The 20,357-nt window shown below is 34.0% G+C and overlaps 1 protein-coding gene across 4 annotated transcripts in view; it reads left to right on the top strand.

Annotated features, from left to right (window-relative positions):
- The window catches only part of Nell2 (neural EGFL like 2), a 586,229-nt gene that overhangs the window by 478,909 nt on the left and 86,963 nt on the right, over window positions 1–20,357 (top strand). For all 4 annotated transcript variants that reach the window (XM_087200079.1, XM_004863157.4, XM_004863159.4 and 1 more), the window contains 2 exons: window positions 4,103–4,225; window positions 7,357–7,452. In XM_087200079.1, the coding sequence (XP_087056205.1) occupies window positions 4,103–4,225; window positions 7,357–7,452 (219 nt within the window). The remainder of the gene's footprint in view (window positions 1–4,102; window positions 4,226–7,356; window positions 7,453–20,357) is intronic.

Genomic DNA, 20,357 nt, shown 5'->3' with positions numbered 1-20,357 from the left:
TTACAACCTTCTGTACATAAAAGTTACTGCTTTATTTTATTAGTATTCATAGTGAATACTAAAGGCATTTGTTTTTGTCTTATATCTCCAATTAAACTGTAAGGTTTCTGAAGGGTAACTATTTTTGTTTATAATCGTCTTGTCCCAAGAAGATCCTAAAATACAATATATGTTGAAGAAAAATGTATTTAATTAAGTATAAATGTAGATGTATTTATCTCCATCCAAGTACTAACCAGGTCCAACTCTGCTTAGCTTCCAAGATCAGACAAGATTGGACGTGTTCAGAGTGGTATGGCCACAGACTGCAGATGTATTTAAATGATAACTTTCCATCCCTAATTTTGGCAGTATGTGTATTTTGTATCACGTTGAAATTCTTGAATAGAACATGTGCTATGTTGTCTTATATGTCAGTGTTAGTATCAGGGTGACGAAAACTATGAGAAATTCAGAGGGGCTGTTTTTGCCTCTCAGCACATTTTAAAAATCAATAATTTAGTATTACCAATACTAAATTTAAAGCTCAACTTAAGGCCAACCGTTATATTATCACTGAAGACATTTTGGGTATGTAGTCTGAAAATGGTTTGGATACATTAACCTATCAGTCTTAGGAGCTAATCAGTGAAAAGGAAGTATCATTGTTATAGATAGCATATGCATTTGGAAAAATCCGGGTGTGTATATTATTTTTTACACTCGGTGGAGGACTTTTACCATATTAAACCTTGTTGGCATGAAATCAATTTTATGTTATATGTATAAATGCAGAAAAAAGAAATTATGACACAGAGTAAATCTTTACCAGCTGTCTTTATAAGATTATGGGTTCTACATAAAATATAGTATAAAGGCATACTCAAATTTCTTCTGTTTAGTACTATATTGAGTAATGATATTTTCTTCCCATGTTTATTTTTCTCCAGTGCTTATTGAAAATAGCATTCATGGATTCTGAACATCAGGTCTGAATATCTGTGTTTCAATATATGTTAAACAAATGTTGGAATTCATTCATTATTGCATTCTGGAATGCTCTTCTCAAACACTGGAACGTAATATTGATTTAAGTTTTATCCAAGAATTTTTCATCTTTATTTTTTTATTTTACTTACTATGTATTGAAAATGCTAAAGAAGTAATCATGTATGTGTGAGTCAGAAAAATGGTAAGAAATTAATAGTTGATCACAAGTGGAAATGAGCCAGGCGTGGTTGCCTATAGTCCCAGCACTTGAGAGGCTGAGGCAGGAGGATCACCATTAGTTCAAGGTCAGCCTGGGCTACATAGTGAGTTCAGGGCCAGCCTGAACTACAAAGAGAGATCCTGCTTCAAACAAACAAACAAACAAACAAACAAAGTGGACATGAAGCAGCAATAATTATTTATTGAGACAACTTTACAGAATGTTTTCTCATTGCTTCATTTACATTCTGTTTTGTGAAGGACTCTCAAATTAAACTTAATTCTTCTGTTATATATAGGAGGTTTTGAAGAATTTTCCAATGGTCATAGTTTATTTTAGTGGTAACTATAACTAACTCTAAGTAATGCGAAAAAATTTAAAGTAAAAAAGATGTCCTGCTTAGTTAATTTTTGAAATATTCAAAGTCAAATCAAACATGATTATAGTAAAATCATTGTAAAAATAATTTGGATTTTCAAAAATACTTGCTATTTGCCATCTAGTCTATAACTGAAGAAATTTGGGTTGGCTTCAGTGTTAGCAGAAGTAGTTTCAATCATGGTTTACTTATCCATTCAGTCATTCAATCACTTGTTTAGGAAATATTTTTGAATACTGAAATGAAATACAAAGAACACTCAAAATTCTTTTCTAAAAGTTTACTATCCCAAGTTGGGACTTGAAAATATAAGACCAAGAAGAAGTAGTAAATTACAAAATAGCAGAATTGTAGAGCCTGCTGTATGGTTCTGGGAAAAAATACAGTAGTCCAAAACTTTGCAGGAGGAGGAAACAAAGGTATTTTCAGAAATGATGTGATATTTTAGTATAATTTTAAAATATGGTAAGAGTTTTCCAGTAGAACATGAAAGGAAAAACATTTCAGGCATGGGGAGCAATATATACAAAGGCAGGAGTGCATTTAAAAGCCTGCAAACTGTCCCTACTTTTGAACTGCTTAGATGCATATTCATTCATTTCAATAACTACAGGGTAAATGACAACAGAGGAAATCAGGTCTTAGGTTGAGTAATTATTTAACATTTATCGAACATTATCATACTGAATGCTAAACTAAATCTTGTTAGGCCCTTCTTCCAACCAGTGAATACAGTCTAATTAAGAAGAAAACCAAAGCAGGGATGAAAACAGCATCTAATCAATCAGCAACTGTCTTCAAAGGGAGTATGGCTGTCCATATGGAGATTTATAGATTAACTGCAGTATTTTCACTTGCATTGGGAAGAAAATTGGCAGCAGATACAGACTTCTGGGTGTAGATTTATTTTGTTCCAGGCAGCAGAATCCAAAGATAGGAGGGTGTCTGTTCTGGTCCCTCTGACATTTTATAGCTCCAAGTGTAGTTCCAACTATGAGGCCCAGGTGTAATCTAGTCATTTCTAAGGTACCAATAGTAAGCAGGAATTTATTTAAAAAAAATAAAAAACCTCTGAAATGTTCTGATATTAGAGAGTAAGGGTGGAATATTGTATATTTTTGAGTAAACCAGCCAGTAATTGGATAGTAAGGTGTCCATTCATGCAATTCTAAAGCCTTAGTGTTTAAAATCTCTTGTTCCTCTGATGAATTATTAAAACAATCTCTAAGAATTCTATTGTAGGGATATGATTAAAATTGTCATGACCCTTTACCCCTATAGCATGAGGCATAAAATGTCACAATGGTATGTTAATCTTTATTTTTTAAAAATGAAACACAAGACATTCGATTTTATTAGTTGTAGTAAATTCTTTTAGTCTAACGTTTACTGTTGCCAAGAGCAGTTTCTTTCAAAGTTATAGATACATTACCATTGCAATATCATGAATACAGAGTGTTCTAAAATGAAAAATAAATCATGATTTACATCATATGGAATTAATAATTCAATCAATATATCATTAAAATGTGCATTTAATTTTAGGCCCAAATAATATTTATATAAAATAACAAGTAACAAGCAGTGTCACATTAGTAATTTTAGATGGGTAAAGTGCTTCTTTACACCTTTTATTTCCTACTCATCTCGACTTTGGTGTTAGTTTTGTTTTCTTCCTCATACTTACTAGATTTATATTTTAGATTTACATTTTTGCTGAACACTAGAATTCTGAAGTTACCTAATATTTCTGTGAACTTGGGCTGGCAACATAAACTGAGTTTACTCATCAACTAGTGATAATGATACTAGTTCTGCTCTCTCATGCAGTTCTGAAAGGATCAAATAATTCAGTAGTTTCCAAAGTATCAGGTTATAAGCAGGTAGAAGAGGTATGGTATTAGTTGTATATTTTAACATTTGTATTTGCACATTTTATAAAAGCATCTTTGTCTTATTAAATAGATGTGTAACACTTCTTTTGTAGAGGTAAGGAACTTGCTAAAGAGGTCCAATATTCCCCAACAGTTTGCATAAGTGTATTTATATTTGGAAGTATGGATGCAGGTGTTAATGCAGGCACCAACTCTCAGAATTTCATTTCCATTATCCTTCAGGTCAGGACTCATGGAACAATAAAGTTCCTCATCCTTCTCTGTTACCCTTCACATGTTACAGGGAAGAGTTAGGTGGCAGATCTATTTCAGAAGAATAACTCCCCAAGTATTAAACACAGAGACTATACACAGGTGACTTTACAGTATTCTTCTGAGAATTAATCCCCATCTATTTCATCCTACCACTGTGTGTCTTTTCTCCAAATTTTTTTGTATTTCGTGTTTCTGGAAATGTAAATTGTGTGTACTTTTGAAGAAGTATAGAGTACTTCAAAATCTGAAGTCTTCTTTAGTTTATAATTTGCATATGGCTGTGGCTAAAAGAATTACCAGGTAATAACTAAGCTACAGTTGCATTTAAAAATATTGGCCTTTGAAAAATAACCTCAAGTAACAATATTATATTCTTTATTGCAGAGCATGATGAGTGTGTCACAAATCAGCACAACTGTGATGAAAATGCTTTATGCTTCAACACTGTGGGAGGACACAACTGTGTTTGCAAGCCTGGATATACAGGGAATGGAACCACATGCAAAGGTAAGGTGCTTAAATGCCAACTCCTCTTCCATTATGTATAATGTAATCCATCTCTTTATCCCTTTTTGTCATGGTTCTGTATCTTGGGGACACTTTTCACATTAATTGAGAGTTTTAAAATTTGGCTCATACCAAACAGTTCTGCTCCTTTGCCCCTCTTTCTTTATCTCAGCCAAGGAGGTTTTCATATCTCTCTTTACAAAACCCCATCCATGAGAATGTTCTGGGCATTTTTGTCCAGAACTGCTCTCTTTTAACATTTCAAATTTCACCATTTTATTGCCTTTCTCTAAACTCCTTTGTTCCTTCTACAACTCTTGATCTTCTTCAAGATCTTCATTTTTTGGAAACTTTACCCATATCCTAGCTTTACATGTTTCTATTTGAGCCCAAATATGAATATATGATGATAGCTATTTTTCTGCCAGAAAAATTGACCAATTTTTATGCTACTATCATTTACTGTCCATTTTGGGTCAGTCCAACAATTTTGCTTCTGCACACTGTCATGAACTGTTGAGTACTACTGTAAAAGATTAATTAACTGTGTATATGGAATCTCTACATGTATTTTCTCATTTTACCTGGCTTGTCAATGTCAGTGGCTAATTCTTTTACATGTCCTACTAAGCACAGATTTTCATTTCCATCAATGGATATTTCAGCTGTAGTTCACCACTAACTATTAGGTCACATTTTCACCACTGTTATCTTTCTCTTCATCAGATGAGGTAAAAGGAATAGAGGTTTATTTTGAAAACTCTACCAAATTCCATAGGATAATGTTCATATTCCTTATTATGCCAAATGATTTACCCAATTTAAGCATTTTAAACTGTAAATCATCCTGTGCCTTAAATATATTGTGCCTTTTATCTTAGAGTTGACTATAATTAAATTACTATGATGCTTTCTATATGGGACGTAGGAAAGACCAAGGAACAATTAGTAATGGAATAGCTCATAAAGGTATGCTCTACAGGTATACATTGAAGTCAGATTTCAGTGGATCAAAGGATTTCCCAAACTGTAGAACCATTGTTTATTTTAGATCACATAAACAAGAATTTTTCCTTTTGTGGTCCAAATCTCAGAAAGATTTGCTTGGAAAACTGTGCAAATAGCATAACTAAAACCACAAGACTTTTTTGAAGGCATTTGGATAGTCGCAGAGTTTGTTGAATTTAAGATTTAATCCGGAAGCCTTAAAGTTTATTACTCATATTTCTTTTTGACTCTGCATCCTATTTGTTACGAAAAGTAAAGTTTACAAAATAAAGAACTGTTGATTTCTCAATGATCACCATACTTTCTTGAGTAAGGTGGAATCTTTGTGTTGTTTCAGTTTGCACTTCTCTAGTGGATAGAGTCGTTGAACATTTTTTCATGTGTTTATTGGTCATTTATACTTCTTCTAAAAAGTGCCTGTTCATTTCAATTGCCCATCTTTTGATTAGGTCTTTTATTTAGGGCATCTATTTTCTTGAGTTCTTTATAAATTCTAGATAATAGTTCTCTGTTCAAAGAATAGCTAGCAAATATTTTCCCATTCTGTAGGTTGTTTCTGCACTTTATTGGTTGTCTCCTTTGCTGTGAAGAAGGTTTTTAATTTGATATGATTCTGTTTGTTGATTATTGATGTTATTTATTATTCAAAAAAAGAACTGTTAAAATTGTGAGCATCTGTAGACAGATAATTCTTATATTTGGGGAAAGAAGAACTTTTAAGCATCTGTATATCTTTTAAGCATCTTCTTGGATGTTTGGACTATAGGTTGCCAGAATAGCCTAGTTCCTATGTGAATCTGTATTGGAAATGGAAGAAAAAACTTTGAGCAATGGGTAGTGTAAATGTAGGCACTGCATTATAGATCTCTGCACTGTAACAGTAGGCTGCAACCTTGTAAATCATGCCAAGAAAACTTGGTTTGTATGATCCATTCCTTAATATTTAATATTAAGTCTAATTCCATTTGCAAATCCTCTTTGAACCAAGTATTCTTCTTATATAGGATAAAGACAGATTTAAGACCTAGGATCAACAGAGCCAAATGGCCCATGGGCCCATCCTTTAATTCAGCACCAAAATTACAAGTTTCTACATTTTATTACCCTAAGAAAGTATATCTAGCTAACTGGAGAAAGTACATGCAAGACAACTAGAGAAAACTTTTGCTCCAGTGCCTTGAACAGCTGGTTTAGTGTATTCATGACAGACCTTGTCATTAGAAAAGCAGCTCCTGAATTTTATAGCCCAAAGAATAAGATGAATTGGAAAGAGAAGCTTATAAGGAGCTCAGTATCACTCATCTTGTTGTTTTTACCTTCTCTGATTTTTCTCATCTGTCATGTTTTCTCTCTTTGGTGTGCTTCTTTGAAGATACCACATCCCGAAAAAGCACCCTTGCAGTGGTTGGAATCTTAGTGCCTTTTCCTACTCACAGAAAAAAACTTTTATCCACACCTCCAAAACCACTTTAATGCATTAGGCTTTCAGTAGTTTTGTCTTTGATCCTACACCCTGACCTGTTCTTAGCAGAAGAATGCCAGACTTTCCCCGGAGATCACTATAGCAAGGTCTTCTGACTGACTATTGAGTACTTCTAAGCCACCAGGACTTGCTGAGAACTTTTTGAAAGATGGGTTACTTCTCTAATATTTTTGAACTTTGGCAAGTCTCTAGAATGGTCAGTGCTTCATGGGATCAATCATTTCCTGTTTCACAGTCTCATTCTCTAGATGCTGGTTTGTTCTGTCTGGGTTAGCTGGCATTTTTAGGTTTGTTTTCAAGTTGGATTGCTACAATGAGATACAATCTGAATTTTATTGCATTTCTTATTGTATAAGATTACTTTTTTGTTAAAAGAAATGTAAGTATTTTATTTTACAGATGAAATATTCCTTTAACATTGGAAAGAATACTGTTTTACTAATTGTGTTGAAGTTTTGTACATATATGGGAAATGTTATATTAGTATGAAGTTGTAATAGCTTTAAAAATTTAGTATGTTCTCTTCAAGGAATAAATAAAAGTTGTGCTGGGAGATTATTGAACAGTTTACTTCTAAAGTTCTAAAATCATGTATCTGATTTATTTTATCTGACTTATTCATGTATCTGAATTATTTTAGCATTTTGCAAAGATGGCTGTAGAAATGGAGGGGCCTGTATTGCTGCTAATTTATGTGCCTGCCCACAAGGCTTCACAGGACCCAGCTGTGAAACGGGTAAGAGTATCATTTCATCTTCTAGAAAATGAATTTTTACGCCAATGCATAAAGTAATCCATGAGGAAAATAATGTTTCAAGTGGGCTCTCAAAGCATGGAGCTATTAATAAGGGAGTGCTAGGAGGGAGGAGGTGGGAAGTTTCAGTGATCCGTATTTACTGGGTGATTCCCCAAAGTCAGTCTGAGGAGGCTTTCAGCTAACTAGACACATACTGAGCTTTTTCAGGAGGATGTGGAGGGTAGCCCCAAATTTCATGACTGTAATTCTTAGTACACATTTGACATTCATTTTTACTGAAATCTATGATAAAGCATATAGAGTTTAAGCTTATGACCAACCATCTCAACCCATACTGAGAATTTTCAGTAATTTATTATTGTTTAGTTAGAAAACAAAATCTTCTATTCTCTATTCATCATCTAAGCCCGTTCTGAACTTAGGCTTTCTGATGGGTACTAATACTAGAAACTTTAAAATTATTTTCAAAATAAGATACAGCCTAAATATAGCTATAACACCAAAGTAACATGCTGTGTCAAGTGAAAAACATACCTTAAGGTCAAAAAGTGTGTTCTGAATATTAGATCCTAATTAAAATCATATCAGTGTTAGTTTTGATTGCTGTTGTTTAAGTAGTTCTAGTAGGAGATGACCTCAGAGTCTGGTTATTCTCCCTGAGAGAACATCTCTGCCAATAGTGATGATTGTTATCATGCCATACTGTTTTTCTTAAATCCTAGTGTCACAGATGTAGTGCATGTGCTTCACTTAGTCCACCTGCAGTCATCCGGCTTAATAAAACACTGATCAGAATATGAGACAGGAAATGTTCTACTCCATTTGGGAGGTAAAAGTTTTACTGAATAGACTGTGCAAAGAAATATACTCGCAGATGGGCTTACATCACTAGATCATCTCTTTTTTATAAGTTCCTCTAAGTAATGTTTTTGAAGCTTCAGTGATTAATTGGCTTATCTATAATAATACTACCTGTAATACTAATGCATAGGGCTCTTATTTATTATTTATTTATTTGCTGTAGGAGGATTGAACCTGGGGTCTTCACACTGAGCTCATCTCTGACTCTTTTCTTTTTTTCACGTTTGAGACAGGATCTTTCTAAGTCACTAAGTTACCCAGGCTGGGCTTGAATTTGCAGTCGTTCTGCTTCAGCCTCTCGGAGTTCTGGGATTAGATTTGTCATCATGCCCAGTTTATAAGACCTTTTTAAAAGCATCCTTTCCTAAATTAAAAGTTCTCCAAATTTAACACACATCTGAATCACCTATAGAACTTGTGAACCTATTAGATATACATGCTTTTGGTGTTTAATTATCATAGAATTTACTTGACCAAAAATCAAGCATCTTTAATATAATGGTCCTTGGAATTTGTATTGCGGGGCCTCTGCAATACATGTGCACACATCAAGGTACACTGTAGACTGCCATACATCAACACTTGTGGTGACCAGGTTTCTTACATACAGTATGTTATGCTACTTCTGGTTTAATATCTGGTAAAACTCTGGCTTTTTAAGGACCTTTTGAAGATGTGAAGATAATTGTATGCAATTTTGAATAAAGGCTCTTTTGAAAAACCTTGGATGAACATTGGCCATGTCCAATTCTGAATATCATTCTTCCTCTTGAAAAAATCAAATGATGACATTATGAAAATCTGGAATTTCAGCAACTTAATCTTAGCAATATAATATTTAAGACTGAAATAAAATAACCCACTGGAATATTTCGCTTTGTCTGTATAATTGTCCTTGAACTTCAAGTCTGTATGAAGACAATCCCAAACTGACCCTAAATAGAAGGATAGAGTTTTGAAAAGAGATGTAGACTTGAAGTCTAATTCTGTTGTTTAGTTATTTAAGTTCTCAGTGTCTTGTGGCTTCTATCCATAACCTTACTCTTCACAGCTCTCTTCCATTTACATATAAAAATATTGAGTTCATGGTGATTACATTTTTGCCCTAAAGTCAGAATTGGCAGCTGAAAACAAAGATCTTCCTACTCCCAAACTCAGGCTTTGTATCCAATGCCTCCCACTCTATTTTTTTTTTTTTGAGACTTTAAGTCTGATTACCAAATCCATCATCTCCTCCATGACTTCTGCCTCCTCTCTTCTTCCCCTCCTCCCATCAAAACCAGATTCTTCATCAGTATTCTTTATGTCAATGAAAAACAGTCTTTTTATTTATTTATTTATTTTTTCCTGGGAATTAGACTCAGGACCTTGCGCTTGTGAGGCAAGTGAGGTGCCACTGAGCTACATCCCCAGCATGAATAACAGTCTTATCCACCAAGTTGAGGGCACTATCAGGAAATAATCTCATGCTTGCCCCCTAACACATCTAGTGAAGTCATTTTAATTGCATCTCTTTTCTGGGGTCCATTTCTTTCCTTCTGGCTGACCCCACAGTAGTTCAGGGTCTCAGGTTTGTCTGTCTCCTTCAAAATCCTCACAGAATATCAGAACATGATTTTGATTATTTCACTCTATATAGAAAAAACAAAAACAAAACAAGACAACAAAACTTCAATGTCCTCCATTGCCCTCAGGATAAAAGCCACTTACTTTTCTCATATTAGGGACCTAATACAGGAGTGTTATACTGCTGAGTTACATCCCCAGCTGTTTGTTTGTTTGATTTGAAACTGGATCTTACTACATTACCTAGGCTGTCCTCAAACTTGCAATTCTCCTCCCTCGACCTCCCAAGTAGATGAGATCGCAGATGAGCCAGCAGGGCCACAATTTTAGACATGATAAGGCCCTATTCACCCAGCTTTACCCTCTTGTCCTCCTATCTCCTCACCTTATTCCCATTCCAATAATGAACATCTTAGGTCTACAGGGTGAATCTTGTTCACTTTTGTATCTTCAGGACCCAGTATTATGCCCACACTTTACTATGTGCCCCATAAATACTTGGTGAATAAATAAAGGTGTGACTTATCATTTAAATGCTTATGAAAATGATGTAGTAGTTTCGATATTTTCTGGAAAATTTTTGAATGTTAAAGATGCCTTCAGGGACATCTAGCCATACATTATTATATGGCAGGTTTATGAATTAAGGCACAGAAAAGTAAACTAACTTGCATAAGATATATCATTATAGATCCATATCTGCAATCTAGCACTCATTCCTAGTATAATGTTTTTCTTTTCCCTATTTGCCACTCTTCTTCCTCCTTCCTTTTTTCCTATGCCATTCTGTCTGCCCAAGAATTCGTCATTCTACCATCCTTTGCCAGGTCTGTGCTTTTTGTTATGTCCACACGTTCAACTGCAATATAACCCTGGTTTTAAATACTGAAGACAATCACAATTTTTTCATCCCAAGGTATGGAAAGCATCAGGATTGCCAGGATTTTCAAGTGTAAAGATGGTCTGGATTTTGCCTGCTGGAATTAGAAACTTTCTGATACTTTTAAGGAGACTGATTTGTGCTCCCAGTGACCATCTGTTGAGCCCTCACATGGTTACTCTTTCTTGATAAGGCAGTATTAATGTACATGATTTTTAGCAGCTCTTGCTACTTTAGTTGAGATGGTCTCCCCAGAAGTTCCTCCATCAGTTATTTAGTCTGTTTCTGCACTGTGTGTGTCTTAGTAGAAATGGTTGAATTCATGTACTAACTTCATGAAAGAGCTATTTGTATGCTCTTTACTGAATGAAATTAATTTTTATGGACTTTTCAGTCACTGTGCAAAACCATCCACATGTACAGCATGATTTCATTTTTAATTAAACACCCTAATATCCCATCAGGTGTTTAACTTGGATTTAGTGGAGTGATTATTTCTTGGATAGCTCAATAAAAATATTAGAAGTCTATGTACTGAAGTTTACTTAACAGGTCTATGGCTGCCATTCTGTATTTATTACACAGTTGCTAAACCTCAGGAAACATGTGTCTGATGACCTAATTAATATGCAATGCTGTCTTATTATACTAAAAGTAAATCTTTCAGTAATGATGTAAGGCATAACACCAAAAGATTTTACAGTCTCCTATAAACAACCACTGATTTAAATCAAATTACAGTGTTTATAACTGGGAAAATTTTGGTACCAAATGGCAAAGCTGAAAAAATATATGCTGAAGTATGAAAGAAGAGCTCGAATATTTTGGTGATAAATGGCTGCTTTTTTGCCCTGTGTGTAAAATAATGGGTTTCTTAGCCATAGATCAAAACGTAAGATGAGATTTTAATTATCTTTAGTAAGTAGTTAAATGAACATAAATTTAAGCTGCATTCCTAAGTGTTTTTGTAGGTTTTTAATATATGTAGCTTCAAAATGAAGCATGAAGCAAATACGAGCTTTGCTTTACTTCAAAAATAACTTCAGATGGATTGAAGTTGGTTAAAAAGTTTATATAACTATTGTATTGATATACATTAGATGTTATAGCATAGGTAGTTAAAAATCCTTTTTAGCAAAAAAAATATTATTTTCCTGGTAGTGTGTACAGTTAACATTTATTATCATTGTCAAACTATTAAGTTTCCTGATATGGTGGAATTAACCCATTTCTCAACATCAAAAGTATATACTTAATTTCATGATCACTAAGAATTTAAGTTACATTTTTCAGAAGTGTACATTAATTTATATCATTGTATATTGGGAGATAAAAAATTCAGAAGCAAGAGAAAATTCTCAAAACATTTCTGATATAGCATACTTTTTCTCACCAAAATGGCTCTGAAATACCATTTCCAAAACATACATATCTTTTTGGGATAAAATAGGAGAATTTGAGTAGAGAATTTGTGATGACTTTAGGAACAGAAATGATTTTTCTGTAGCTAAAGAAACACCTATACAGGAATAATTTTTAATTTTACTACAATAAAGAAAATTGGGGATAAAGAAAGCCTTGTTTCTGTTGTGTCACTATCTGTAAAAGTCACTTTTCTGAATCTGGATTTCTCAAAGGAAGAAATACAGAGCAGGTCATTGGCTGGATTTTCTAACATACTTTATGCAAGGAATCTATTACTCTGCCTAAGAGGGTATCTTCATGCATACTTGCTGAGACAAATTTAATTCTGAAATTCAGGCTTTAATGATAAAGTGATTAAATTACATTTGATGAATATATAGGTATTAAGTTCATATGAATTAGGAGTTTAGATTCTAATGATATTCTTCCTGTTATAAGATTAAAAAAATTTTAAGGTAACAAAAACAGTTTCACCAAAGTTTTTGGCCATACTCCAAACATGAGTTAACTTGGGTACTTAAGACATCTCTTCTGTTTATGTTGTTTATCCTTCACCTCTTTTGATCAGACTTTAATTATTTAATGTTATGCCAAACTTTTGTCTTCCTTGAGGCATTTAACATGGTCAAGTACATAAGAGTTGAATTCAGAGACCTCAACCGGAATCCTAAGTTCTGTTGCCCACCAGCTGTGACTTTTTTCATGTTATTTTATTTTACTATGTCTCAATTTGTATATAATGGAGAACATAGTAATATCTATTGATTTGTTCTGGAGATTATATGAAAACACATAATGTCATGTCTAGGATTTGATAAATAGTAAATGATACTTAATATGATTATATAGATTTTAAGTTAAATTATATATATATATGGAAGTCTTTGAAGGTTTTTAGACATATTTGAATTAGCTGAAGATACTCTAAAAGTTACAAATGAAAGAATTGCAGTAATGGTTATTGCACTACATGTTTCTAGTTTTCTTGTTTCATTCATAAACTAGCTTTAACTATAATTTTTCTACATCTTAATAGTTTAAAATGCTTAATTCAAAATTTATCTTCTTTACTTTTATTTAAAATTGCTATATTTAGTTCTAATGCAAATCTTTAAAAATAATGTATTATGGAAACTTAAGCCTTTGTACTATTCAAAAGTAGTCAAAAGTTCCCAGTGGTAAATCTCAAAGTCATTCTCCCAAGTCCCCCAGGCTAACTGGAAAAAATGTTGCTCACTCTTTCCATGTATCAATCATGTCTAATAGATAACAACCATGATGGGGACATTTTTCAAACTTTTTTATTTTAAGGTCTACTTAATTAACACTGGAAATGAGGCCACATCATGGCCTTAATGTAAGGGGAAAAAATAACTTTCAATCTGTTAGAGATCATGTTTCCAAGGAAATAGGCCAAGGAGATTAATTTAAGAATTTGAAAAAGAATTTTGCACTAAAATATTGATAATTTTTTAATGGATCACCTTTTGTTTAACTTATATTATGCCTTTGAATCCCTAGAATCAATATCCCCTCGGTTTTTTTTGAAGCAAATCAAATAAAGTCATTTTTAGGTTTCTGTTTTATTTTGTGTAAAATAACCAAATGTTTCAATATATTTTGAACAAACAGTATCTGCACATGGCATAAAATTTAAAAGGACAAAAAGGGTACAATGAGAAGTAAATTTACTTTATACTTCTTCCCTAACCATTGCTTTTGCCCCTTAACACTGTATCATGGACATCATGTTATGATACGTCTTCTTGGAGTGGCTCAAATAGGAAATCAAGTCTTAAAAGGCCTGCTACCATGCTTGAAGTAAAATTTTAATTTGTAAAATCTGTTTTGCCAATGGAAATGTAAATCTTAGGGAAACACTTTTTCTCTTTCTTTGGTTACCCTCAGACATTGGCTGGGAATATTCTATGATTTTTTAATTCATAAATTCTAAAATTATGTATTTATTACATAGATGAGCTGATGAAGGTCTATTCATCAGATCTGTGGTGGAAAATATAGAAATGATATCCCAGGGAGACATTAGAAATGGATAAAGACATGATCAGCTATCTGGAACTTACTTTCCTCTAACTCAAAATATATTCATATGCAACATTTTATTTACACTTAAATTACTTGTGCTTCTTGCATTGCTCCTCCTACCTAGTACATTTCTTTTCTTTCTTCTTGAAGGTTACGCTTCAGTCGTCTCTTAGAGTGAATATATTAATGGCAAATTCAGTCTTGGTCCAGGAAGGGCTTTATGACATTATTGTCTTAGGTTGGTAGAGCATAGAATTTTAAGTTTTCTTTAAGCACTATGAAGAAAGTATTCCATTGCTTTTTGGGGTTCAGAACTGTCTATTAAAAAGTCTGCATTCGATTCAATTGTAATACATTTAAAATGGTTGGATTTTCTTCACTCTAAATTCCCCTTTTCTTTTAAGATCCCTTTGTCTTTGGGTTACACGGCTTCAAAACATTGTTCTGAGTATGAATTCAATTTCACTTATTTTCGTTGGGACTCCTTTAGATGATCGACTTTGAGGAGTCAAAATTTTTTTTACCAATTTTGGAAAATGTCTGTCTCCTTCAATATTGCTTCTTTCTCCTCCTTTTTATTTCTTCCTTCTGGGAATTTTCTTTCCCTTTGTACTGGGGACTGAACCTAGGGCCTTGTGCTACATTCTCAGCTTTTGGTGTGGTTGTTGTTAAACAAGTAAGTCACTGTGTTGCCCAGGCTGGGCTCCAATTTATAATCCTCCTGCATCAGCTTCCCAGATTGCTAGAATTACAAGTGTATGCACTACCACAGCTGGTTTCTTTCAGGACTTTCTGCTGGACACATACTGAACCTTATTTTTCTTACGTATTTTCAGTTTCTTTTGTATTTTCCATCTCTTTCTCTCTCAATGCTGTGCCTCTTGTAATTTTTTCAAATTTGTCTCCAGTTGTCTTCTTAACTTTGTCTAATTCTTTGTTTAACTTAATGAGTTTTATAAATTTTTAATTACTATATTTTTAATTTCTGGGAATTTCTTTTTAAAAACTTTTCATTCTTTTCCCCTTAGGTATTACTTTTTTCTTATGGTTTTTGGTTCCTTTTGTTATGTCTTTAATGATTTTAAACATTTATATTATATTACAGTCTTTATCATATTTTTCTATTACTTGCCTTTTGTTTTTATGGATTCTTGCCCATGATGTAGTGTTTCATTGTACATTTTGTACTTTCATGTCTTACCTAATTGTTTCCATTAAATCTTTATTTGTGATTCCTGAAGACTTTTCCACCTAGAGAGATATGGCTTTGCTTCTGCAGGTATACCAGGAATATTGCTGTGCATATTTTATATTAATTTCTTTGCCAAGTGGCATGCCATATAGGTCATATAAATTTTAACCTTAGAACTGTCATTATTTTCTTCTCATTCAAGCTCATGCAAAAATAGTGTCCCCTAATGTTCTGTACTGGTGGAGCGTGTGTGTGCATCTCTGTGTCTGTGTGTATGTACATCTTGGTGTGTTGGTCCAAACTGAGGGGTAAGCCCTTTAAGGACCTGACTTTGTTGGAGCCTTGGACCTTCTATAGGACCGGGCCCTCTCGCTGTCAACCATGTGGCATCAAAAAACCCAAATCCGAGCCTCCGCTTCGTCTTGTGCCACATAGAAATTTCAATATCTTAACAAGCTTAGTTATGAATTTAATATTTTACCTTCAAGTCATGTGTGAGTAGATTTTCATGTTATATAGATACTAATGCTGGAATTTAAAAGAAAATCACTCATTTTAGATGTAGGTATGATTTTGTTAATATGCAGTGACTTCTAAGAGTGTTGAACTGTGGTCATAAATGTGCAGACCGAGGTGAAAGTCATGGTGGCAGAATGAAAATGGAGTGAAACATAGGAAGGAACAGAGTGACCTGAGCTTCATGGAATTCACTAGAAATAGAGTTGGAGAAAGGATGCTTTTTTCTCTTTACTACATTTTTAATTCTCTGAACATAATCATACTTCTTAGAGGTTTCTTATGTGTGATTAGTTTCCACATTTTTTGATCATGTAAGATCATGTAAGTGGAAGAAGCCACTGGGATATACATATATCAGCTTTATCCAGCTGATTTGTGACTCTTCCTTTAAAACTCACTATTTTTGAAAACAAATTATATTCTAAGTACATTTTTGGATTTAGACTAAAATGTGGTATAGCAGAATCCAGTTACATAGCAAATGTAGGTTTTGTGTCAAGTCAAAGAAAGCCAATCAAATGTTTGAGAGTCAAAGATTGGGAAGGAGAGCCAATGTGACGAGATAAAAATCAGGATTCCATAATTCAAACTACAAGAGAATGAGCTCCAATAACCTTATGAGACTTAACAGACATTTAAATGTGACTCCTGATGATCTGCTTTCAGCCCCTAAGGCCATACTACTTCTCCCATTGTTTGATTTTTATATTCTTTTTTGGGGGTGGGGGGGTACCAGGGATCAAACTCGGGACCTTGTACTTTTGAGGCAGGCAGCGGAACCACTGAGCTAAATCCCCGGCCCAGATTTTTATATTCTTAATTCTGATCTCTTCCATCTTTGGTCCACATTTTGTCTCCTTTGCTCCTACCTTTTGGTTTTCTTATTTTCTTTAGTTTTTCTTTGTTCCCCCCACCATCATTTTCTCCATTCTTTCCCCTAGAATGTGCATTTCTTATAGAATAAAGGTAGAATCTACAACTTTGTGGTTTTCATAGGTTTTGATATTATAGTTCTCATATAATAAGAAGTCCATGAATATTAGTGAGATATAAATATAAGTATGAATCAAAAGTATAATATGCTACCTCTCAAAAAATTGAGATAGTCTAAATGAATAGAAATACAGTATATGAAACAATATAATAGTCTACCTGAATTCTGCAGTACTTACTCTCATAATTGTATATTATATTTACTTTGGGTCAATACTTTTAAAAGAGTGTTGGCAAATGGGAGAGTGAATGGGGAAAAGTTTTTTCTGTACATGAAAATCCTGGTAGAGATAAAAAGGTAGTTGAATAAATCCTTGATGTTTATTCAGGAAATTAATGAAATAAGGAAATTGAAATGTGATTGTGAAAGCTATCCTTAACTGCATGAACAGCTAAAATAATGTGTGGATTTGGGATTCAATTATTCTATGTAGCTCTGGAGAGCAAAACTATTAAGTTTGCCAGAAGGCAAGCTTCATAGTAAGAAATTCACTAATCACAAGAACCATATGAAAAAGGAATGGACCAGTCCATGTGTTTAAGCAGAGTCTAGAGGATCAAATATTAGGGACTGTATTAGTTAAGGTTCTCCAGAGGGAGAGAACCAATATAAAATATAAATATATACTTATATATAATATATAAAATACATATAATTATGAAATGTATATAATTATGCAAAGGGATTTATTAGGTAAGCTTACAGAATCAGAGGTGAGAAAGTGACAGTGGCCATCTATAGGATCAGGGACAAAAGAATCCAGAATGGCTGCTGTGTGCTGGAGAACCAGAGGATCCAGTAGAAGTCCAAGGATGGAGACTTGGTAACTCACCATAGTCAATTGTACGAATCTGTGTAAAATGACATAAATGTCTGCATTGGAAGGCTGAAGAAACTGGAGACCAAGTTCTAAAGGTAATAGTAAAGAGTGTAACTCTTTCAAATAGGAACGCATTATTATACATTCCTTCCATTATTTTTCATTCCTTCCATGATGCTACCTATTGATTGATGCCACCCACATCCTAGTTGCCCTCCCCCCATCAGTTTGCTGACCTACATGGCAATTATCCACAGAAACATCCAGAATTCTACTTATCTACTCAAATCAAGTTGACATATCTCAATTAACGTTCACAGGGACACTCAAGATGTCTGTACTGGGACTACTAGTTGACTTTAGTTTATTGAGAGTGTCTGAGACTCGTCTTTTTCACTTCTTCCTATAGCAAGTACTTCAAACTGCATGTTGGAGGGCCCTTACTCTAATAGTAAAGAGGCAATGTAGCATACTGGCTAAGAGTTAGGAGTGGTTTTGGATGGTTCTCTGTGTCTAAATCAGGCCCTCCCACTGACTACCTTTGTTGTCTCGGGCAAACATTTGTTTTTCATGTGTTATGATTTCCTTTTTGAAAAATGGACTGATACTAATAATGCCTTTTTGATTGTCAAGATTACATTAATGTACATAAACTGTTACAGTAGTGGCTCAGTGAATATTAGCTGTTTTGATAACCTTACCCTTTAATCTTTATAATACCTTCTAAAATAGTTATTACTAAGAGATGAAGAAGCTGAATTTTTCACACTTTGCCCTGGCTATAAAGCCAACAAATAAAAAATAAGGAATTGTGCCCACAGCTATTGGATTAAAATAATATGTGCTCCTTCTGCTCTGACATTTGGTTTCCTGCTCCATCATAAGACGATAAAGTGCCTTTGAAATGACAGCAAAGTTGGTGGAATATAGGCACCAAATTATCCACATTAAACCTTTATTAGACTACTGTGCATACATATCACAATGTGACATGTGTGAAGATAAAGAAAATTAAAAACAGTTCTTTTCTTTGAGGCTTTCTACTTATGACTGAATGCACAGGGAACATTGTATCTAAATGACAGGGAGAGAGCAGGTGGGGACAAAAAAACATCACTAATACCTTTTAAGTGACTGTTAACTCCAAATATTATCTGGTTTGGCAACCTCAGAAGAAATTATTCCCAAGAAGCATGAATTCTGGGACTGTAATACCAGCAGTTGCAATTTAGAGGGGAAAGACTCAGGATAAACTCCTACTGGTGAAACCTAGGAGGCAAGCAAATAGCTGATTAAATGTGTGAAAGTACACTCTCAAGTGATAGAGTTTCCATTGCCAATTTTCTCAGTATTCATGTCTAAATATAATTATAAGGCTGAATAAGAATGAATATGGACCTGTACTTTAATCAAAAGCCTTAAGAAAGCAGGTGAAAGGAAACGTTATGGGTTATAGCTAGATACCCCCCATAGTCTCATGCCTTTGTAGATGGGGCTTTTGGAGGTGGCCAGATCACGGGCGTGTGACATTGGATTATGGGTGTGATAACTGGATAACTCCACTGATCTGATCGGTTTAGCATAGTTATGGATGATGGACTTACTGAAGAGGGAAATCTCAGCCTGGATGTGGCTAACACCAACCAGTAGGTTTGTAGCCTGCATGGAATATAAAAGGAAAGAAAGCAGGTAGGCTTGCTGCTTCCTGCTTCCTGCCTGCCATGCCACAGACTGTTTCTCCTCTGTGATGCCTCTCCACCAAGTCACTCTGCCTTGGAGCCAGCCAAAAATGGACTGAAGCCTGTACAAGCTGTGAGCTAAAATAAACCTTTCTTACTTTACCTTGTGGGTGTTGAATATTTTGCCTTAGCAATGAGAAAGTAAATAAGGCAAGTATGCTCTGATATGCTCATTCTTTATATAGCACTATTATGTATATATATAATATATACATGTATATGGATATATTATACATATATCATATATGTATATATATTATATATACGTACGTGAGAGAGAGAGAGAAAAGGAGATTTTAAATCTTTAAATCCTCCTGTCTGTGTCTGTCTATCATTTATCTAATTTGTCTCTATCTAGTCATTTTTTAAACTATCTACCAAGCCCTGGGAGGAATGAGAGGAAACATCAACTTTCATACCAAAGAAGCCATGCAGATATTTTCCAAAGCCAAAATACTATCATGATATATACTACTTTTCTATTATCCATTATTATTTTCATTCCCTTTTAAAATTGCCTAATACCATATGCCAGAATTGGTGCTAGTTGTTTTACATTCATTAACTCATTTTAATCATGACAAAAATCTTCTTAAATGGATATAATTATTTTTGGTAATTTAAAAAACTAATGCCTAGTAAGTTTAAATATATGCCTAAAGTCATCCAGCAGGCATATGGTAGCCTCTTGACTTTCATGGTTAAGCCTGGCCTTCTACACGCCCTTGTTACCCCTCTCTACTTTACCATCCAAATATCAGATACTCTTCTGTGAAATTCTCATTATTTTATTCAACCAGAAATAATCTTCCTTCCTCTCAACTCCTATCTTCTCATCAATT

This window comes from Heterocephalus glaber, unplaced genomic scaffold (assembly GCF_053883595.1).
Source record: "Heterocephalus glaber isolate CG9 unplaced genomic scaffold, H.glaber_assembly_v1.0 deba00001733, whole genome shotgun sequence".
Lineage (NCBI taxonomy): Eukaryota > Metazoa > Chordata > Mammalia > Rodentia > Bathyergidae > Heterocephalus > Heterocephalus glaber.
The sequence above is the reverse complement of the archived record's forward strand: the minus strand, read 5'-3'. Positions and strand labels throughout refer to the sequence as shown.